General features: G+C 31.2%; 3 protein-coding genes across 8 annotated transcripts; 2 read left to right on the top strand and 1 right to left on the bottom strand.

The window, feature by feature from the left end:
* Positions 1-6,144: 6,144 nt before the first annotated feature.
* LOC111303638 (expansin-A4-like) lies at positions 6,145-8,796 on the top strand. The gene is made up of 3 exons (XM_022900039.2): positions 6,145-6,505; positions 6,879-7,197; positions 8,042-8,796. Exons 1-3 carry the CDS (start codon positions 6,358-6,360, stop codon positions 8,349-8,351), a joined length of 777 nt encoding a protein of 258 aa, XP_022755774.2. The 5' UTR covers positions 6,145-6,357; the 3' UTR covers positions 8,352-8,796.
* A 1,556-nt stretch (positions 8,797-10,352) lies between these two features.
* Positions 10,353-15,757, bottom strand: FDM4 (XH/XS domain-containing protein). 4 transcript variants are annotated; one of them, XM_089742612.1, is made up of 7 exons: positions 14,969-15,757; positions 12,775-13,333; positions 12,502-12,683; positions 12,070-12,138; positions 11,680-11,967; positions 11,066-11,278; positions 10,353-10,798 (listed from the first exon to the last, which is right to left on the bottom strand). In XM_089742612.1, exons 2-7 carry the CDS (start codon positions 13,331-13,333, stop codon positions 10,568-10,570), a joined length of 1,542 nt encoding a protein of 513 aa, XP_089598738.1. In that variant the 5' UTR covers positions 14,969-15,757; the 3' UTR covers positions 10,353-10,567. The 4 variants fall into 4 exon arrangements, with proteins under 4 accessions (XP_089598738.1, XP_022755772.2, XP_022755771.2 ...); XM_022900037.2 differs by lacking the exon at positions 14,969-15,757 and adding an exon at positions 14,194-14,309; XM_022900036.2 differs by lacking the exon at positions 14,969-15,757 and adding an exon at positions 14,055-14,307.
* A 4,124-nt stretch (positions 15,758-19,881) lies between these two features.
* Positions 19,882-22,736, top strand: LOC111303634 (serine/threonine-protein kinase PCRK2-like). 3 transcript variants are annotated; one of them, XM_022900030.2, is made up of 4 exons: positions 19,882-20,569; positions 21,210-21,470; positions 21,638-21,760; positions 21,885-22,736. In XM_022900030.2, exons 1-4 carry the CDS (start codon positions 20,156-20,158, stop codon positions 22,449-22,451), a joined length of 1,365 nt encoding a protein of 454 aa, XP_022755765.2. In that variant the 5' UTR covers positions 19,882-20,155; the 3' UTR covers positions 22,452-22,736. The 3 variants fall into 3 exon arrangements, with proteins under 3 accessions (XP_022755765.2, XP_022755766.2, XP_022755764.2); XM_022900031.2 differs by having other exon boundaries at positions 21,203-21,470; XM_022900029.2 differs by having other exon boundaries at positions 20,017-20,569; positions 21,171-21,470.
* The last annotated feature ends 85 nt before the right edge of the window (positions 22,737-22,821 follow it).

Here is a 22,821-nt window from a genome sequence, read left to right as displayed (position 1 = left end):
TGTTAATTAAATTTATCTTTTGTGAGAACTCACTATACTTTTGTATTGTTTTTCTTTTACCTTCTCACTTCTTTTTAAATCTTTTTTGTCCTTTTTCTTTTTATTTCTCGTGAACTAAAAAAAAAAAGGTAGAGTTTTGAACACCCTGGTACAAGTTTCAGGATCAAAGTTTGGGCTGGATCCTGAAATCCTGATTGGGATTGTAAATAGTTTTTAGCTAACTTGGGGCTAATTCATCAGTAAAGTTTGTTGAACATGTACCAATTTGGCCCATTGAGGCTAATTTATTGACAATTTTTAATGAAAACCAACACGCTGCACCCATTTAGCCATTAGAGAACTAAAATCACATGTGCCAAAATTTCCTTGGTATCTTCAATTTATCCTTAAAATTAAATACATATGAAAAATTCAAGATGGTTCAAGCTGTTAGGCTACTCAAAGTACAGTAGTTTTATGTTTCTACCCTACAAAAAATGTACAATTTTTATGTTCCCACTTGGTAGCTAGGGTGGTATTAGGCAAAGAAAAGGAATTTGTGGCCATGATTGACTCCAAATGAATAGGGACTATCAGATTCAGATGTCAATGAAAGATACAAAATCATGGCTCATTTGTATATTAGGAGAGGTAGTTAAATTGGTTGTTAGGGTAGTTGGTGATAATGAAAAGATCAAAGATATGATGCCATTTCAAGCTTTATTGTTTATTTCCCATGGAGATTGCTTAAAGCTGTAAACTATCCTTTCAAGACATGCTGAGTTTCATCAAAATAGATGATTTTGGAAGAAACAAAAAATGGTCCCTACATCCAACTAACTGTTCGACAAAGACCAGGCAGAACCCTTGATGATCGTTTGCATGCCAGCTTTGGAAACACTACTTATTGTCCATGATCATTATTGGTTTTAAATTATAACCATTGGCAGTTGATTCCAGTTCTTCAAGGAGATTTTTAAAAAAGGTAAGGTGGTGAATTTCTAATGCAGCTACTGGATGTGTGGTTGCAGTGACTGGTCATGGAGGCTTGAGCATGCAATAGCCAAAAGTTTAACAGAAAGGGCTTGTCCCTTCAATCATTTTATGGCCCTTGTGAATAGAATGACACCATTTGTCACAACCCAATTTGACCCATTTGGCCATTTCATTGTATCCCTTGATCCCAAATCTTCTCCATGCAATTTTATTTAAGAGCAAAAGAAAAAAAAAATGCCATTACCCTTTCTCAGAAACATGGAAAAGTCAATTTCAATATCCTATATTTGACAGTTTACTTTAAACTGAGATATGATAAAAAGGTGTTGAACATGTTGCTTGATGTCAAAGACTTGCAATGAATATGTGATACTAAGGTGTTTTTAAACTGAGAAACTTGTGAATCTATCTTATTCTTTTGTGAACACAAAAAAGAAGCTGAAAATGGGGCAAATTATGTTTTCCATGATAGACTACACAATCCATTTTTAAGCTACATCAGATGTCCACTAGGCTGACAAGCCTGTCGAACCCCACCTGATATGTAGTCAAACTGGCTGTAAAAGCCTTTCGTTTATTCCAAAAGTGTGAAACTTTGCTCCTGAAAATCAGTCCCTCAGGTTGGCTTTTGCAAGCCAACTCCTCAATATTTGTATAATGCGGTCTTTTGCATCATCAATGCACCCGCCTGCATTTCTACTCTTGTTAACCGCTCAAATTTTTTCATAAAGAAAATTTGAGACTTTCAATACCAGGATAAGATTTGTATTTCACAAAATTTCATTGAGTGCATTTGAAATTAACACCAACGAGATTTCAACCCAATTAAATAGGGAAAAAAAAAACAAGTTCAGTCAAATATATATATATATTTTTATCGAAAAAAATTTAGGAGTAACATTTTTAAAACTAGAGCAAATTGTAACCCACGATGTGATTTATGATATTTTTTAAACTTACGAATCGCTTATCAAACGAAAAAAATTAAAGTTTCAAACTTGAATACTTTACATTTAAATCTTAAACTTTAATCCCTTACACCAACCTATCAACATCTCAGTTAAACATTTTGCCATAGAAAGATTGCTAATTAAATAGCTAAGTTCTTTTTTTTTTTTTGGGGTTCACATCGAGTGGGGTTTTGTTTTCACAAGAGAAGATCACATGGAGAGAAAGGACCAAAGACAAAGATAGATGTGGGGGGCAAAATTTTACTTGTCCTCTTTGCCAAGTCTCGTTTAGCCCACATGTTACCCTTCTTCTTGCCCACATGCATTCTCAAGTCTCTCAGCTCAGCTGCTACAAAGCAAAAGCAAGTATCCTAAATTCCCAACTCCTAATCCAATAGCTTTACGGCCTTTCCTTCTTCCTTCATCTCTTTCTCATACATATTTGAATGTGACAAACGCCCTTTCCAAGCTATATCTTCTAATCAAAACAATATATATATATATATATATAAACAGATCGTAATTCGAAAAAAAAAAATTATCGATGTTAAATTTAAATTTTAAATCTATTAAATGATAGTTTTTAAAAATAATTATATAAATTGAATTTAATTTTAGCTCATTATGTAAAGCTGGGTGGTTGTGGAATGAGAATTGATGACTCCAAAAGCAAGAAAATTCAAAGACAGCTAAAGCAGCAAATATGTTTCCGAATAAACCGACCTAAAAATTCATGGTGTTAGTTAACAGTTTGGACCCAGATGACCTAAAACTTTATTATTTTCCCACTCAATACAAAGTGGCAACTCACCCCTTGCATCAATCTTATTAATTAGTTAATAATGTGTACGATTGAGACAAATTTTTCAAATTTTTAGGTAGAATTGCCAGCTTGAAGGTTTTAAAACGTATTTAAACTAAAAATTAATAAAAAAAAAAAACTTGAAATTGAAGATTTTCCTGCACCACATGTCGGATGCAATTGTAATGTAAGGTTAGGATCAAACAGCCTAATTTGCTTGAATTTGATTGGTCTGCCCAATTATTATCATATTCCTTGGTTTTACGGCAGAAAAATAATAATAATAATAATTAAATTCAGAATTTAGGTGACAAAAGATAGAGAGAATCTAATTTTATATATTCTACATTAGTAACATTTGCCAATTTAATTAATTTGATTAATCTAATTTTATATGGGTAATGGAGTGCATGCCAAAGGCTAACACTTGTGGCAATTTTTTCTTGATTAATTTTCAGTTATTAATTAGCCTTTTCTAATTGTTTTATAAGCACAATGTATTCAAGTTAAATCCTCGATTTGCAAAATAATATTTAAAGAAAAGATTTTCAGAGTAAATTATCATATGTTATATTAGTAAAATGCTTGACTATTAATTCTAATGATCATAATTAATAGTTGATAATCTTATACATATTATATGATAAAAAGACACTAATACACAAGAAAAATATAATTACAAAAACTAAACATCAAAAAAAAAAAAAAAGTAATTAACAAAGTTAAAGGTATCTTACATTGGAGATAAGGACAAGGGAAATGGGTTTAAAAGCATATAGTGTAAAATGCTTTAGATTGGTAATGGACAAATAGAAAGATTTCAAAAAACATTAGGGGGAAAGTAACCCGCACCAAACACCTTTTTTTTTTTTTTTTTTAAGAATAACACTTTTTACAATGATTTGACTTAATTAAGACAAATTAACAAGTTATTTATGACAAATGTTGTAGACATAAGAAAATATTTAAAATATGATATATAACAAATAAAGTATATAGTATAATAGGGTCAACTTTAAACTAATTTCTATATTTGGTTATTAAATCAAAGATTTAATTTAATTGGTTCATATAATTATTTTTAAGAGATAATATATTCAATAAATCATAAGTTTGAATTCCAACATTTTTTTTCCTATTTTTAGATTATATCTTTTTTTATATTAAAAAAATCAAATGCTCGAACTTTATTTTTCATTATTTCGTTTTATTTTTAAAAATAAATAGTACTAAAATTTGAATTTAAGATCTTTAACTTAAATTTCACTTCCAAACTCCATAATTTAAGCTAGACTTGATATTTTCAATCAAAATGAAATTGAGAGTAACTAGTTTTAGTAAAATTAAATGATAGTATAAATGGTTTTGAATTGAAAGAGATAAAGCATAAAGTTATTTGTTTCTATAATAAGGAATTGGTATTTTCAAATGATATTTAGTTGCCTTTTAAAAATTAAAAAAAAAAGTGCATTTCATAAAAAAAATCCATATTTTGAGTACCCTAATAAACCCTTTTTTGACCAAAAAAAAAAAAGAAAGTCAATAAAGAATTTAATTGCTTTTTCTTCTTTTCTTTTTTTTTTTCTTGTAAATCTTTTCCATACATTTTGACTTTTTGGGAAAAACAAAATGAATCAAGAAAAATAAAATGGTTAGCAATCATATGGGGAGGGGCCGGGGACTAAGCGAGTGAGAAGCACGCTTTAATCAGAAGCGATGATGAACCCAATGTCAGGCCCGATCCCCTGCTGTTGTTCGCATCAAATCCTTATGTGTTAGCAAATTGAGTGAGGTAACTTTCTTACTTATAATTGGTATCATACCAAAACATGCCAAATTAATCTTTAATACATGCAATTTGAACAAACTATTAGTTGAAATTTGGTCATACTTTGACTCTAATTACTTTAATAAATAAGCATACCATCTTTGAAAAATGAAAGTATATTTATCTAAACTTGAATGTTTAAAAAACAGTATCTTAATCTTTTAAAAATACGAAAATAAAATTATAAACATAGGTTTCACTTAAATAATTCATTCGTTTTTCTTAAGAGATTATTTATTGTAAAAATAAAATTCAATTCTCGATATTTATAAATATATATAATTTAAATAAAATTATATTATCAACTTGTAAATTTTTTTTAATCTAATTATTTTTTTCAATGAAATCGTCATTAACTAATAAATTATTAATTCAATGATATAGAAATTTTTCGAAGTTTAATCATAAACTTTGGTGTAAAAAAAAAAATTTATGCCTAACCTAATCTTTTGGCCGAAATTCAACTTTTAAACATACTTTAAAAAAGAAATAATTATAGGTAATTTCATGCGTTCGTAACCTAATAAAGTGCATGAATTGACACAACTCGTAGCTAAACATGCATACGTTGATTAAAGAAAAAGAAAGTTGATGAAAAACGACATGGCGTGGAGAGTGGAAATCAAGTGCGGGCGCGAGTGGCTCAAGATTGCGTGTTTGTGCCCCCCACTTACAATTAAAGTCCGGCGGTTTGTATGGCCCGATGATTACGGGATTAAGTGGGTCCCAATCCACACGTTGGATGCTTTGCTGTCTTATAGTTGGCTTAGATTTAAGCTTTCGTTTCTTTGGGATTTTAGTGGGATTTAGCTTTGATCCATCTCATACCCCGTACAATCTTTTACGGGTCCCATCTTGTCCTCGAATCACAGCTGTTCATCACGCCCTTTTTTTCCATACGGTTACGGATGTCTTTAATTTTGATTAAGCCTCTTTCGCTTTTAACCTTAATGAGTTACTTTGTCCGTCTCTAAATATTTATCATATATTAACTTTTACGAAATTAAAATTTTTTTATTTTAATGTTTTTAATATTAAATTTTAAAATTTTTATAAAATAAAATTTTCATGATTTTTAATATTAAAAAGTAAAAAAAATCATAAAAATAATTATATATATATAATTATTTTTTAAATATTCAAAAATAAATTATTTTAGGACAATTCAAAAAAATATATATAGATAGAGAAAATGAGACAGAAAGAATATTTTTGTTTTACTTATATCTCAACAATATAAAAAAATTTTAAGTACATATATTTTAAAAAAAATTAATCTATCTTTAATTTTCATCCTTATCTGCTTAATTAATGGAGAAAAATAATATTACATGCTTAAATTTTTTTTTGAGTTCATATTTTTTAAAAATTTAATTGATAAGGATATCATCTGAATTAACACTCAATTGTTATTTGATTCATAAGTTAGTATATAAAACCTGTTATTCAAAAAATTTATATTCAAATAAAAAAAAGTGTGACAAGGTGAATGGTGATTAATAGTAAAACAAATGCTCACAATAAGTTTAGAAAAATATACTGTAACTTTCTTCTTTTACATAAGTTGGTAGAAACAGTTTGGTGGTTTCACACAAAAGCAATATTATTAATGATGATTTGTTTGAATTTTCTGAATAATGAGCCTTTTGGCTCCCATAGACACTGCTATATAAGTACCCTTCCTCCATCTCCTTTAAGTCTCAACCAGAACCTCCCTTTCTCTTTCACTCTTTATTGGAAAAAAGAGTTGAATTTTAGAGTTTTAAGTCATAGTCTAGAAGTAGTTGGAGAAGGAAAAAAAGATGGCTGTGGTGAGTGGAGTATGCATTTTGCTCTTTATCTCCTCAATGTGGATGGGTGAAGCAAGGATTCCAGGAGTTTACTCTGGTGGTTCATGGCAAAATGCCCATGCTACCTTCTATGGAGGTGCTGATGCTTCTGGCACCATGGGTATGTACCCCTCTTCAGGCCCTATTTTTACCTCATTTCATCCCCCATTTTCAGAAAATACCTCAAAGACTTCTGCTTTTTCTTCTTAATCTTTTTCTCTTTCACATGCTGACCAGCTACATTGTTTCCTTGGAATTTTCTGACCTGATTACAAGCAAAGACAACATTTTGGGTTCCATGTCTTACAAATCTGCCCAAGTTCTAAAAAACAGGGCAACTTTCTAGCCTGTATTAATGGGAGACTCTGAAATTTCCCTCATTGTCAAAAATCCAACTCAAAACGCTTAAAACCACCAAAAGTTAAGCAACAACTCAGCTACATTGCCTTAAATTCCCCACTAATTATCTTATTTTTCTCTAATAATTGTTGCAGGAGGAGCTTGTGGCTATGGAAACTTGTACAGCCAAGGGTATGGAGTTAACACGGCAGCATTGAGCACTGCATTGTTCAACAATGGCTTAAGCTGCGGTGCCTGCTTTGAGATCAAGTGTGCAAGTGATCCAAGGTGGTGCCATTCAGGAAGTCCTTCCATCTTCGTCACAGCAACCAACTTCTGCCCACCTAACTATGCTCTTCCAAACGACAATGGCGGCTGGTGCAACCCTCCACGCCCTCACTTTGACCTTGCCATGCCTATGTTCCTTAAGATTGCAGAGTACCGTGCCGGTATTGTTCCCGTTTCATACCGCCGGTATGTGCTATGTCTCCCTTCATGTTCCCTGCTCTTTCTCTTCTTGTTACACACTACAATATTTTTTTATGTCTAACACTATCATATAGAAACAAGAAAACTACATTAGCCAGTAATAATGCTTAAAATGATATAGTTACCTCTTTTTTTGGGTAGGTAACTCTATTTATTTTTCATTTGTTAGGGAATTACTCACTTTATTTTTCCTCATTTACTCACTAACCCAACTGTCCTTCAAAGGGCTAGTTAGTTAGGAGCCCTTTTGTTGTTTTCGAGTCATTTAGCTGATCTTAGCATTGGCCATGAAAATTCTCATTTCCCCTCGATTTAGTTAGGAGCATTTAGTTAGCTGATTTTAGCAGAGTTAGGAGCCCTTTTATTGCCATGAAAAATCACATTTTCTTTTGTATTCATACTTTCTTGAGATTTTTTTTTTTTTTAAATCTAAGATTTCGTGTGCCAAATATCTTTTATAATAATTTTTCCTTCTTTGTTCTTACTCGCTTTGTCTCTAACATTGTAGCTAAGTTACCAAATCAGCCCTTTACTCTCAATGGACGACAGAATTACATTTAACACATTGTAATATGAAAAGGTTGGGGTTGTTTTCCAAGTTCCATTCTAGTAGTAGTACTAGTGGAGTAATAGTCAAACATCAAACTCAAGACACGCGACATTACAGTCCCCAATGTCCTAAGACTCTTTATTTTTCAACCTTAGTTATTGTCTTGTTCACCAAATCTGTGTTCCACACCTACAATCAAGGTCCTGATTTCATGCTAACATTGCTTTTTCGTTAAAGAAGGGAAATGGGGTTCATGGTTCTACTGGTTTAATTACGCAGGGTGCCATGCCGGAAGAGTGGAGGGACCAGGTTCACAATCAACGGTTTCCGTTACTTCAACTTGGTTTTGATCACCAACGTGGCTGGTGCAGGGGATATCGTGAAGGTTAGCGTGAAGGGATCAAGGACTGGTTGGATGAGCATGAGCCGAAACTGGGGTCAGAACTGGCAGTCAAACGCTCTTTTGGTTGGTCAATCACTCTCATTCAGGGTCACAGGGAGTGACAGGCGCACTTCCACCTCTTGGAACATCGTTCCCTCCAATTGGCAGTTTGGTCAAACATTCACCGGAAAGAATTTCAGAGTTTGATTTCATGATTTGGATGAAGAACAAATTTGAGAATAAAAATGAAAAAGAAAATATTAACCCCATAAGTTAAAAAGTTAGCAGTTAAAAGGTGTTAACCCCATTTTTACCCTTAATGGCTCCAACTTGATGCTTCTTCTGAACTAAGGGGAAAAGTGAAGAGTTGTATTTTTTATTTTCTTGGTTGGTTCTGTCTTTTGGAGTGGTGGTTTTGTTTTGTTGTGTGAAGTTCTCTTTTGATTTTAATGGTAAGAGAGAAAGAGGGGGAAAAAGTGTAGGGGATGGACTGAGGCGGCTGCACAAAAATGTAGCCCGCAGCCTAAACATGAAATTTTAGGGTTACTAGCTTATTGCATGATTATTATGTTAGATATTTGGAAAGTGTATTGTAGTAACTTTATATAGTTGAATTGAAATATATGTATATTTGGTTTGTTTCTTATGCTTACTACTATCATTTATCAACTATTTTTGTCAAGCTGTGGTAGATTTTGTTTCAATGTTTGAGTTACATAAATCCCTTCACTCAACTTGATGGAAAAAAAAAAAAAAAAAAGAGTTAGTTTCATTGTGTTTGATATTTGCACTTAATTTGGAACGAAATCACCTACTTGGGGATAGTCCGAGGATGCTAGATTTTCAGGGTTTATGGCAATGAAGCTTCCCATTTTGAACCTGTTGAAGCAAATTGCAATAGAACAAATTGTCTTCGAGCAGGAAGCCCTAGGGTTTTACAAAATTTCCTACTTTGAGTGAAGTGAAAGACTATATATTTGGGGTAGATATGAAGGACTATAGTACTGTTATAAAGCACTGGTATAATTCTCTTTCCAGCTCTTGCCACTTAGTGGGGGAAATTTCCTGTAAGTTTCTTAAAGCAAGCACCTCTTTCTTTTCACAATTGGGATTTTATTCACACAACAATGTTTTAACAGGAGAGAAGCGCCTGCAATGGCTTAAATCATCAGCATTAAAGCAAAACATGGCAATGTCACTTCACATTGCATCAACATCTACAAAAAGTTACGTGTTTTATCTCAAGTTTGAAATTTACGTACACGTTCAGACAAACAAGTAGCCTGTTTGCAAAATTCTTTGCAGGGTAGGGTGTCACAATCCTCCTCTCCTCTCTTTGTATGGTCCAATAGCCAATTCCAATCTCATTGGAATCTAAAACTATCCGTTAAAGGGAAAACAAATTTCAACCAGGGACTTGTCGCCTAGGAAGCTCTTTACTTTACACACAGTGAAGAAGTTAGAATACTAGGATTTTTTTTGGACTTGCTCAATGCATGAAACCAGAAAAACCCTTTATTTCTTTCAAGTAGAGGAAAGTTACAAGAAAGATTAAACTTTTTTCCCAATAATTCTGTAATCCGTATTTGGGAGTCACATCAGAAGAAGAAGGTCCAATGCATTTGCTTGAACCAAACTCGAGCACATGGGGTGTGGGCCAATTCCCGGTGGGGGTTGGGTTTTTTATTTTATTAATGCTCTGTACTATGTGGGTTAGGAAGAAGCTGTTCTTTCTCTGTTTTTTTGGTTGATTTTGAGGGAGGAAGATCATTGGATTCCTATTTTACATTAAATAAGGGAAAAGAAAAGTAAACTAGGGCTTTGGATTCCTTTGTGCTAATATTCTTTCTCCTGTTTCAGCTTGGTTTCATGGTTAGGCCCTGGCTAGTGGGCTCCCTGGCTAATAAAATTATTTTCAGAGATTAGGGAGAGAGATTAATCATCCTTCCTCTAATGATTTGCGCTATGATATGGTAACATGGGTATTGAAAAAAAAAAAAAAAAAAAAAGCTAAAAACTGACTTATTTCGTTCAATAGTAATGGAAATAATTGAATTCAAATCTGTATTTTTCAAAATAAAAAAATGAAAAACTAATCATAACCTTTGGCTTTTTCTTTTTTTTTTTTTTTTAAATAACCTTTGGTTTTTTCTATGAATCTCCAGCCTGCTAGTTTCAGAGCCCAAAAGATTGGGCATAATCACAACATAACCAAATGCTAAGCCCCTGTTAGTCAATAGAAGCTGTCCACAAGATATATCTCCGAGCCCAATTTCATTTCGATTTGGTAGAAATCTGGGCATGCTGTTCAACAAAAATTTAGTCTGTACATCCAGTCATGTCAGCCTAAATCAAATTATGCTGCAATTGTTTGTTTAAGACTTCCAAAATGTTCCTTCAGTAAATGAAATTACGAAGAAATTTTAGTGTCTCCTTCGCTTATGCTGTTTCCACTGCTTCAATAAATGCTGCACTCCCTCTGTCAATGTTGCCTTCCTCCCTTTATTGAAATTCCATAGTTCTGGTACTATGTACCTACCGCTTGGATTGTACTCATTCATCTGTGCCAAGGCCATTGTCACAGCAGTGTATACTTCATCACCAAACTCAGTCTTAACTGCAATCAATTTTTCATCTTCCTCATCAAGTATTTCCTGTAAAATCACAATTTACACGTAAAATTTGGTCAATGGGGTTGTAAAAAGGAAGCAAGTTATTTGCATTAAGACAAAAGGATGCCACAGGAGCAAGACAACTTGGTGTATTGGATGAACTGACCATATTTATGTTTTTATAGCTTGAACAAACATGAGAACAAGATAAGAAGATAAAGATGGGCAAGCAACATTTCTCAGAGGGGAAATTTGGATTATTAGAAAGCATGTGTGCCGACAGAAGATTTGGCAAATAAGGACAAATACCTTTGAATTTCCTTCCTTGTCCGTAAGTATTTTAAAAGGATGCCAGCTAGGATCTCGAAGGTAGTCCTGCCACAGTGAACATAGCTCTGCTGATTTCACATCAGCTTCTACAGCTGAGTATTTTCTCTTGGCTGCGGTCTGGAAGGATTTACTGTCCAGCTCTCCCATTCTCTTGACACCAATATAAGCACGGGTGGAAACATCTTTAAAAGTCTGTGAAACAAGGGAATTAGTCTCTACACATAGACGTTATTCAGATTACAAGCATGATTAAAAAAATATAGTAACAAATTTTAAGCGCTCGAAATGAATATGGGGAAAAATGGAAACTAGAAGGCTAGCAGCAATATAAATCTCTGGTAAAATTCATGCACACCATATATATCTGTAAGAAACACTTCTAAAGCTCCTATCTTCCTCTAAAAGTCCAAGGCAAGTTGATGCATGTAAGTTCTCAATCTAATTGGATGTGCAACTACCATTAATTGAGTATCTTACTCGTTAGCACTGTCCAATATCTTATACATACTAAACTGATCCAGCATGACAAACACAAAAATTGGTATACATCCTAAGAAAAGAAAACGAAAATGTGGGATCTAAAAGATACTTACAATGATTAGCTCCTTTCGGGCATCCTGTAATTCATCATTGCTTTTGCGTTCCTTGATAATAAGAGCTTGATTAAGATCCTCCAAGTCACCCATTTCTTCTTCCTTCTCTTGTAGTTCTCCTTGAATTGCCTCCATCTTTCTCTTCCCTTCCGCGTCTCCATCCCTTTCCATGTGTTGCATTACTTGTAAAGCCCCTCTCAAACCCTGTATCTCCAGCTCCAGTGCTTGTTTAGTATCAAGTTGCTTTTCTAGCTCAATGATTTTTCTGTGAAGTTTCTCCTTTTCTCTCTGACATAGGAAGTAAATAAAAGATGAATGAAAAGCTTCTAGAATTATTACACAGTTAACCACTATTTTAAATAGCACTCAATATGAAGTCTGGAAATATACCTTCTGCGCCTCTGCCAGTTTTAACATTCTTTCATCCATCTTCTTTTGTTCAAAGGCTGCCCTCTCATTCTGAGATATCAAAACAATTTTCAAATATTCTGATTAGTGTTATACTGATGCTAACACTCTTAACATATCGATTATACTAATGCACAAGATAAAAGGAACACAAGGTGGAACTTTGGAGTTAATTTTGAAAGCAAAATCTAAAGTTAATCATGTCCTGGCTCTTGGTATTCAAGTCAAAAGTACAATCAACAAAAAGTATACTCAAATATAAAGGAAAATGATAGGTTTGCTAAATCATTTGTTTTGTTTATCCTACTGAAAGTATACATGTAAATTCGTTCACCTTGAACAGATTATGGTTTAGATAAAAGTTCAAATAGAAATTCTAGAAGAAAAAAAAAAAAACAAGGCAGCATTACATACCATCATCTTGTCATGCTGAAGATTTTTTGTCGCAGCCTCGTTTTGAGCCTCTCGTTGGAACAATTCCTTCTCGCGCTGCTCTAATTCTCTTTTCTTATCACAAAAATGCTGTGCGATCCTCTCATGCTCTAAGGAAATCTTCTTAAAATGATCATGAGCATTCTGCTGCATCTTTTTAGACTCTACACATCATATACTATAAGCCATTAGCAACTAGCTAGAATAGCATTAATTGAATTTAAACCCATTTTAGAAACTGAGATTGTAGCATACCTTCATTATAAGCTTTGATCATCTCATCTTTCTGCTCCATCAACGTACTAATGGATTGACTCACCTCATTATATTTGTTCTCCATTTCCTTAAGTCGTAGGTTCTTGGTCTCCAAGGTGTTGCTTAAGGTTACTACCAGCTTTGAGGCCATCCTTTGATCTTCGGCTTCTTTGCTGGAAACAGTCTTCAGGTCTCCATTCCTACGAAGATAGTCACCAATCAGTCCTCTTGAATGGAAGTCATCTTCACGAGCAACCCATGCATACAATTTGTCTCTCTGCCTCCTGGATGAATTGTAATCCTTCTTTCCACAGTGCTCCATTTCAAAGCTCTTCTCAAACATGATGGCATTATTAAAGCCATCCCACTCCTTCTTGAACTCTACGATGGCAAATCCTGAATGACCATATCGGTTCCAAAGAGGCTGAACCCTCAATGGATTAAATCCTTTTTCTGTCAAATCCTCCCGCAATTTCCTTCCACTTTCCCCCACATGCTTTCCATCTTGCACTGTTGTTGGAATATTGGCAATGATGCCCTTCCACGGATGAACAAACATCTGATCATAAAGAAATAACAAAGAGACATCTTTAAGTTTGTAAACTACTAGAAGGTGTATGCAGATATGATGCAGGACAATGACAAAGTCTAATAATTCCTTAAAACCCTTAGCAAGTAAAAACCTTATATTCAAAATTAAAGCATTACATATCCTTAATAAACAGTCCAAAGAAACAGATAATAACAGTGAAAAAAATTCCTTAAAAGCCTTAACAGATTTCAAAAGATTACACAATAGAAGAAAGTGAAAAGTTTTATACTAAAAGCAAAGCATGGAACTGTCCAAACCATTTCTACTTTCTAGGCCTCAGTTTCTTAGAAACCAAATACATATATAAGAGAAATTACTAAATATACTAACAGTGAAATTTTAACTCTACAAACGAGATAAAATGATAACACATGTTCCTTAATGTATTTAAAAAAATAAAAAAATTAAATTACAAAAATAAGTGAGATATATATCACCGTCTTAATCTTACTTATAAAGTTAAAAAATCTCACTATCAGTATATCAAATAATATCTTTATACATAAATTACAAAAAAGGCACCATATTCAGAAAACAGAAACATATACAAGCAAAGCATCTAGAAAATAGTACACATGAAACATATGAAGCATCTACAAACCTAAATTCAGTTGTCTTCTCATTTCAAACAAGTATATAAAAGAAAAATCAGGTTACATATTAATGTCACAGATCCCTTTCAACTGACCTTTTGGGACTTCTCAAGGAACACAAAAGCAACGAAGCAAACAGAGAATCAACATGAAAACAACCCCTGTTTGGTTACCAGGAAAATTTGGAGAGAAACCAATGAAAATAAAACAAAACAGACAATAAACAGAGAATACCTACACAGCAGCAAAAGCTTGAAACGTTTTTTGTTTTTTTTTTTTCAAAAAAAGAAAAGCACAAAAATTCGGTCATTCTACATTGACATTTTCCATTTTTTTTCCCTCACTTTCTCGTTAAAGCCAAACAGAGCACATATATATGTATAACACGTGTAAAGCAGAACGTCACCTTTCGGCAAAAAAAAAAAGGATCAATATGAAGGCCTATGAAGCACAGCACACATACGTAATACCAGTACATGCGATACAAGTAGGACACGACATGATATGACAATAAAAAATATTTTTGATATATTATAAATATTAAACTAATTTTTAAAAAATGTTTTTATTTTATGTCATTATCCACGAAAATTATCTTTCTTTTTATCGTATTTGATAAGCTCCGCACATTTTCCGATGCGTTGCAAGCATCAAAATATCAGACACGTTCAGAAGTGTCCATAGAGAAAACCATATTGTTTGGTTACCAGAAAAATTTGGAGTGAAACAAATGAAAATAAAACATAACAACTAATATGTGCACAGCAGAAATTTCTTGAAACATTTTTTTTTTTTTTTAAAAAAAGAAAAGCAAAACATTACGGTCATTCTACATCGACATTTTCCTTACTATTTTCCTTCACTCTCTCTTTAAAGCCAAACAGAGCAAACATATATATATATATATATATATATCTACAACATTAACACTTGTAAAGCAGAAGCGTCACCTTTAGTTAAAAAAAAAAAAACGAAAACCGAAAAGGCAACAAACGATCAGTAGCATTACCTTATAAAGACGAAAACTTGTCTAGGAAACTATGACGGAAAACTTGAAAGCCGATCACGTCTTTCCACCGTGAAAAAGAAGAAAACTTGAACACTAGGGTTTTTGGAGAAACAAAGTAATGGAAGAGAGAGAGCCCCGCTCAGCAAATCTGTGAAAAAACACTGTACTACATCATCTGCAAACAACGCACTTCTTTTTGTCGATTGGATGTTGGTAACAAACTGGTCGTTTCAATTTTCCTCGGGAAATAAAAATGAAGACGTCTTCGCGAGTGTAAGAGAAAGGGTATACTCGCGATTTAGAGATAAGATATGGGTTTGATGACGATCGAGGGGGGCGTCAGGTAAGATCAAAGAGTGAGTGGTGGGGTGTCGTTGTTAGAGAGGCGATTGGTTAGTGCAGGGATGATCGGTGGGCTCCATATGAGCACGTGGAACATGATGAATGGATATCCTAAAAGCTGACAATTGGCATGAAAATGGTTCATGCATTCTTTTTTTATTTTTTTGGATAGAGATGGTAGATTTTTGGAGTGATTGGAAACTGGAATTAAAATAACAAATCAAGAATTAAAAGGATTTTGATCTGAAATATGGTTTGTTGCAGTATTGGCTTAAGAAATGGTGAAGCAACAACCCACATTATTGATAGCAGAAGAAGAAGAGTGATAGAAACATCATATTAATTTTGGCTTTGGATAAGGTTAATCTGTTGGAGAATTAGGAAAGTTGGGTGTGAAAAAGAATCAGTTTTGACACACAAAGTCACATATCCAAACCCAGAATAGGCAGAGCAGATAAGGTAGCTTTGGGGAGTTTTTAACTGAAGGTAGTAACAATCCTGAGGCCTTGATTCGTTGCCTGATTGTGTCGGCCCCTCTTAGCTGAAGCAGAGGCTTTGAAAAGAAAATGGAGGATTTTCAGATTGAAACTCATTTTGAAACCCTTTTCAAAGAGGGTTCCAAATTCAAATACCCCTGTTAATCATTTGTTCACATCATTTGATTTACTTGTCCATTGTTCAAAATTCAGAGTCCTAGTTTCATCCGGAGTTTTGTTTTCGATCTCTCTAATACGATAAAATTACAAAGAAAATTAATTATATTTTTGAAATAAAATAATTTAATTTTTTTAATTGATGACAATTATTTTTAATTTATGAGATTAAATTTATATATCTTATTATACATTTAAATTTTACATCAATAATTTAAATTATATAAATTTAAAAAAATTTGATCAATAAATAAAATTATTTTATCATAATTCTTATACATATCAAATATAAAATAAAATGACATTATTTAATTTAATTCTATTCATAATATCATCTATTAATATCCTATCATAATTTTATATACCAAATAAACTTTAAATTTTATATCTTAAAAAAATTCAGTAAGGGTAATTAAAATATTATTTAAGAAAAAATTTATATTTAATACATTATTTTTGTTAAATTTAATGGTAGATAATACATTTATTACATACTTGTTTTCTTAAATATCATGTTAATTAACTTATGTTACTAAACACCAAGTAACATTTTTAAAAGTTAAAAAAAATTTAAAAATCATTTATAACATTAATCATTTTTAAAATAATTAATTGTATATATAAATTGAATTAAATTTTAAATTAATTACATATTTTCTGCAAATAATTATTTTGCTTTTGGAGTTATTTTTCCTTTTCAATCATTTTCAATAAATGTCGAGTTTACTAAAAAGTCAAATTTTGGTGAAATATCCACCAAAATTTTATTAAAAAGAAAATAAAATAAAAGGAATTTTTGTTCTATTATCATCTAAATTTTTTAGCAGGAAAAATTTTAGAGTAATCCAAAATCTAAATGATGCATTGTTTGCCTTGAGGTTATTTTCTTTTATTTAATAAATACTATTGGGGGTTTGTTTGATAAATTATTGAAATTTTGAAACTATTAAAAATTTTAATTTTCAATAGTTTTGTTTTTCAATGCATTTGATAATTTATTTTTAAATTTTTTTTTAATTATTTAATATATTTAATCAACTTTATTTTTTAAAATATGATTTAATTACATTAATCTTTATTATTTTCTTTTAATTATTTATTCTTTCTCTTTTAACTTATACTTAATGAGAATACTTTAAAATTTTTATCTCTTGTTTATAAAAAAAAAAAACTTTAATATATAATTTTTCATTACTTAGTATATCAAATAACTTATATATCATAAATTTACTAGTTAAGTTTTTTTAATTAAAAATTTAAAATTTAATATTTTTGTTGAATTTATTTAATTTATCAAATAACCTTTAAATTATAAAAATTGCATTATACTATATTCTTGAAGTATAATTTAGTCTCAATATATCTTTTAAGGAAGGAAATATATGTATTAATAGTAAATCTTACTATTCATATAGTATAAAATATTAAAATTTATATATTTATATAATATTTTATATAAATATTATGTGTCGTAATTTATATTATTTAAAAATATAAAATATATATTTTTATTTTATTAAAATTTTAAATCGTATTATTTTTATATTTTTTTTTTTTATCATAGGTGTTTTACATTATCATATCTGCATTAGTTCAACTTGGGACCAATACTCAACAAATTTTCAACATACTTTTCTTTATGTTAGACGTAAGAGAAATCAATTTTGGGCAGCCTGAGTGGACCAAATGCCGAAAAAGTCATAAATTTCTTTTTTTTTAGTGGCGAAGGACCCAATCGCCCAATTTGGCAAATGACTTTAAACGATTACACATTTTTTTGGTTCAGCGGCGTTGCCAGATTTGTGGAAAATTATCAAACCAGTGAACACGTTTTACTTTTTCAATTGGACAAATAATAATAATAATAATAAACAAGGTTTACTTTTTCAACCTAATAATAAGAATACTAAATACATAATTAACTAATGTTATTTTGTTTTGTATTTGATATGTATGAGGATTATGATAGGATAATTTATTTATTTGTTAAATTTTTGTTAAAATTTATACGATTTAAATTATTGATATAATTTTTAAATGTATAATAAAATATATAAGTTCGATATTATTGATTAAAAATAATCATTTTCACTTTGAAATGATTGAATCATCTATTAGTAACAAGATGATTAATCATCTTAATAATCTTATTAATTTCTTTAGATATAAATGAAATGCAATATAAGATAATTATCATCATATTTTATCCATCATTTTATGTATTAAACATGAATGATGCTTGCAAATATTATAATATGATCATTTATTTATTGATTAAAATTATATTTATTTAAAATTTAAATAATTTAAATTATTAATATAATTATTAATGATATAATAAAATATGTAAATTCAATCTCATAAATTAAAAATAATTATTTTTACTCTGTGAAGATTGAATCATTTTATATTAAGAGGATAATTAGTCTTCATTATAATCATATCCATTTCTTTGTATACAAACTAAACATATTATATGATAATTATCATCATATCTTATCTATCATCTTATGCATCAAACATGGCCTATATGTATAAGATTTGAACTCTCAATTTATTAAATTTTATTTGGCTAAAATATTAAAAAATATATTTGATTTTTTCTATTTTCTTAAAATAAGTTCATATACTTTTATTATTCTCAAATAAACTCTTATTATTTAATTCATATTTAAATAAACCTTATTTTAAATAAAATATTAATTTATATTAAGAGTTTATTTAGATAAAAATAAAATGTTAAAAGCATATTTGGATATAACTTAAAAGTTAATGACTTATTTTTGTTTCAAATTAAAATTCACGAACTTACTTACATATGATAAAAGTATAAGATTTATTTAAATAAAATGATAAAGCTCACGGATTTTTTATTATTATTTTATTCGTTTCATTTTTTTAAAATTATTATATAAATTAATTGGATTAAAATTTAAAATTAATTAATTAATTTCAATTACAATGCATTGTGTTGTTAAGCTTATAATTTGTGCATAATCCATTTGATTTGTTACTATTAGTTAATAAACCATGGAAAATAAGGATTTTATATATACATATATATATATATATATATATATATATATACACACACATTACTTTATCATTTAAGTCTATCATATTTTTTTTCAACATTCAAAATTTTGATATTTATACTAATATTAAAGTAAATATAAATTAAACTTATAATAATAAAATAAAATAAAAAATTTTATATATTTTTATTTTTTAAAAAACAATAATTCAATAAAAAAAATACTCACATTTTAACATATTATTTTTTAAAATACATTTTTATAATAACAAAAATATAAATACAAGTAGAGGTGATAATAATTCGGATTAAATCAGATTCAGTTCAATTTTTTTAAATAATGTTTAATATTATAAAATTTTAAAATTTAATCTAAATCTGAAATAATCTTTTTTAAAATCGATTTGATCAGAACTAAATTTTATTAGTTTAATTCGATTTATTAGTTTTTTAATTTTTTTTTTGTTTTTTACCTATTATTTTAATAAATTTAAATAAATTTAAATAAAAAATAATTATTTTATTTATAAATTTTTTAAAAAATATAAAAACTAATAAAAATATATAAATCAATTCATTGTTTTTTTTTGTTTTTTTATCTAAATTTAATATACCATATGTAATATTTAAATTTAATCCAAACTAAGTGAAAAACCGATCTAAATCAATCCGGTCGCTAAAATTTCAAATTATTTTTTAATTTTCTCAAAAAATTTCACCCCTAAATACAAGTATACAATAATACAACATACAACATAGAAAAATAAATGACAATAAAAAATGTAATCCATTTCCAAAGCAAATTGTCCCGCCACAAAGTCCAACTGGAACAACAACAAGAAGTCAACGCTATAAAATTCCAACCAAACCTCTTCAACAAACCTGTCTGAATGGGACAACGCGACCTTTTCCCTCCCCTTCTGCTACTCATCCCCACCATCTGCCATCGCCATGTGATCTCTTCCCTTTCTTTAATTGATCTCTGCCAAAACGACAACGCCCCAAACAAGGAAACCAAACCCAAAATCGAAATCAAAACTTTAACATAAAAAAAAAAAAACAAATAAAATGTTTTTTTATTAACCAATCCGAGTTCGTTGATCTCCTCATCACCTCTATCTTTTCTCTCCTGTTCCAAACTCTGCAGTTCGTATAGTTATGAAGTGTTTTTATTTTACTAACGGGGAGAGGCGAGATTGGGGAGAGGACGGTGGCGCCGTTTCGAGGTCGTCGTCGAAGGTGACGTGGACGAGGTCGTTAAGCGTGGCATCAAGCAGCGTCGACATGCGTCGTTCTGAGTTCGACTGTGAGTCGACTAGGGACTTTGCATCCGAATACTCGGCGGTGAGTTTCCGCGAGTTTCTGACTCAGCGTCGAGCTAACGATCTGCGCGTGTTCTCATTCGCGGAGTTGAAATCAGCTACCCGCGGGTTCAGTAGAGCTCTTTTGATTGGTGAAGGAGGGTTCGGGTGCGTTTACAGAGGTGTCGTTAAGGTTCCTGATGAATCTAACGACGGTCGTGATTTAAAGTTGGATGTCGCCATCAAACAGCTCAATCGTCACGGTTTCCAGGCATGGATAGTCCCTTGTTGCCCCCTCTTGCTATTCCTATTTACGTTCTTGTACCTATCTGTTTTAAAAGTTTAACTTTTACTTTCTGTGTTCAATTTAATTGTAAGTATGTGAAGCTTAATCTTGCTTTTGAACTGCATAATTAGCCTTGACGATTCATGTTTGGTGACTGTATATTTCGTGTAAATACATATAAAAGACGAAAATTTTCATGTCATAATTTTTGTTTATAATAAAATAAATACACGTTTTATGATTTTTGTCAAAATTTTAAATGGAATAAGTTTCATGTCTTTTTTGATATCGTTTTCCTAGTGTTTAAAATGTCAGCTATACGTATGATAATGTAATGGTTCAAATTAAGGAATGTCAAATCATTACAATTTGTAATAATGTTCGAAAATTTTGTTGTTAGTATTAAGTTATGAATCCTTGTGCGTTGACATGATAAATTTTAATGACATGATTTGTTTACTGCACAGGCACAATAATAATTTCTTGTTTTGCTAGGTTTCAAGTTAGTAAATTTTGTTTTTTTTTTTTTTTTTTTTTTCCTTTAAACGTTGAACGGATTAAGCATAGTTGTATTTCTTATTAACAGCTCGAGGGATTTGGATGTTTTTGCTTTGCTAGCATTCAGGGGCATAAGGAATGGATCAATGAAGTGAACTTTCTGGGTGTGGTTAAGCACCCAAATCTTGTAAGGTTGGTGGGATACTGTGCGGAGGATGATGAGAGAGGGATTCAGAGACTTCTGGTCTATGAGCTGATGCGTAACAAAAGCTTGGAGGATCATCTGTTGGCTCGGCTGCCATTGCCATTGCCTTGGGTGAAAAGATTGAAAATTGCTCAAGACGCTGCCCGGGGCTTGGCTTACCTGCATGAAGAAATGGATTTTCAGGTATACTATTTTAAAGACAAAAGCAAAATGATTTTCATGCATAGATTTTGCTGTACTATCCTCTTGGATTGCCGTGTGAATTCTTTTTTATTTTATTTTTTTTACTGTCAACTATGTGAATTGTGTGTTTGTCTTCATGATTTTGATTTGCTTTATGATATGTGCAGCTAATATTTCGAGATTTTAAAACATCAAATATTCTACTAGATGATGACTTTAATGCAAAGCTTTCGGACTTTGGATTGGCTAGGCTAGGACCTATTGAAGGATTTGGCCATGTTTCGACAATAGTAAGTTAATCACCTTTGTCTAAGCTATACAAGCATAATGTTCTTTTAAGTTGGATACATAGATTGTAACTGTTGCTAACCAATCAATTTTTTTCCTGTTTACTGTTCCAAAAATGTTTATAAGGTTGTGGGCACAGTAGGTTATACTGCCCCTGAGTATGTGCAAACTGGCAGGCTAACTGCTAAGAGTGATGTTTGGAGCTTTGGGGTGGTTCTATTCGAGCTCATCACAGGAAGGCGAGCACTAGAGAGAAATCTACCTCGAAGCGAGCAGAAGCTCCTGGAATGGGTGAGACCTTATGTATCAGATTCAAAGAAATTTCACCTAATTGTAGATCCTCGCATTGAAGGACAGTATTGCATGAAATCAGCTCAGAAACTAGCATCCCTAGCAAACAAATGTCTGACGAAAAACCCAAAGTCCCGCCCTAAAATGAGCGATGTGGTTGAGACGCTAGGCAACATTATTAGTGAGACTTTATCTCAAAATGAAGCTGTCTCCCAGTCAGTTAGTGAAAATGAAGAAGTAAAGGAAGAAAGTGAAGTAGAGACCGAGGTCGAGTCTACGAAGCAAGGGCACAATTACCTGAAGAAGGTTTTTGATATCAGAGAATTAATTAACTTGAGAAACAGATCAGTTGGGAAGTTAGATTGGAGAAATTGGACACCTGGGCTGGTGAGAACTTGGTGACAAGCATTTTCAGCTTGTGATTCTGAAAGAAATTTACATGCCTCTTGCCTCCTCAGTCAAACACACAGTATGAAATATGTTTTAGTTCTTGAACATTTGGAGGATAATTTCTTTCCCTCCCCAATTCATTTTTGTTCAAAAGTAGTTGTAAATATAATTTGGAAGGAAAGCTGCATCTGTGGTCGTGAATCTTTAATTTCTTTTTTTTTTTTTCTTTGACTATGTTTTGTATTTCTTCCAGTGGCCTTTGATGTGCTATGGATAGCCATCTGTTTGTATCTCTTAGCAACAGAATTTGTAGGTTTTTTTTTTTTTAAATCACAGGAGAAAATTTTGAAATGGTCTACGGAGATACTTATATAAAACCAGT

This window comes from Durio zibethinus, chromosome 13 (genome assembly GCF_047325235.1).
Source record: "Durio zibethinus cultivar Kanyao isolate XHJ-2024 chromosome 13, ASM4732523v1, whole genome shotgun sequence".
Lineage (NCBI taxonomy): Eukaryota > Viridiplantae > Streptophyta > Magnoliopsida > Malvales > Malvaceae > Durio > Durio zibethinus.
Note: the sequence above shows the minus strand (reverse complement) of the source record. Positions and strands in the feature narration are given on the sequence as shown.

What these genes read in the sequence shown, in the direction of transcription:
- FDM4 (XM_022900035.2), bottom strand. Translation starts at nt 14,269, where the DNA reads ATGACCGAATTTTTGTGCTTTTCTTTTTTTGAAAAAAAAAAAACAAAA. An exon ending in TTTCAAGCTTTTGCTGCTGT is followed by an intron (nt 13,334 to 14,197) that starts GTAGGTATTCTC and finishes CTTTATGATCAG; the next exon opens with ATGTTTGTTCATCCGTGGAA. An exon ending in ACAAGGAAGGAAATTCAAAG is followed by an intron (nt 10,799 to 11,065) that starts GTATTTGTCCTT and finishes GTGATTTTACAG; the next exon opens with GAAATACTTGATGAGGAAGA.
- LOC111303634 (XM_022900029.2), top strand. Translation starts at nt 20,156, where the DNA reads ATGAAGTGTTTTTATTTTACTAACGGGGAGAGGCGAGATTGGGGAGAG. An exon ending in TCAATCGTCACGGTTTCCAG is followed by an intron (nt 20,570 to 21,170) that starts GCATGGATAGTC and finishes TCTTATTAACAG; the next exon opens with CTCGAGGGATTTGGATGTTT. An exon ending in ATGAAGAAATGGATTTTCAG is followed by an intron (nt 21,471 to 21,637) that starts GTATACTATTTT and finishes TGATATGTGCAG; the next exon opens with CTAATATTTCGAGATTTTAA.
- LOC111303638 (XM_022900039.2), top strand. Translation starts at nt 6,358, where the DNA reads ATGGCTGTGGTGAGTGGAGTATGCATTTTGCTCTTTATCTCCTCAATG. An exon ending in TGATGCTTCTGGCACCATGG is followed by an intron (nt 6,506 to 6,878) that starts GTATGTACCCCT and finishes TAATTGTTGCAG; the next exon opens with GAGGAGCTTGTGGCTATGGA. An exon ending in GTTCCCGTTTCATACCGCCG is followed by an intron (nt 7,198 to 8,041) that starts GTATGTGCTATG and finishes TTAATTACGCAG; the next exon opens with GGTGCCATGCCGGAAGAGTG.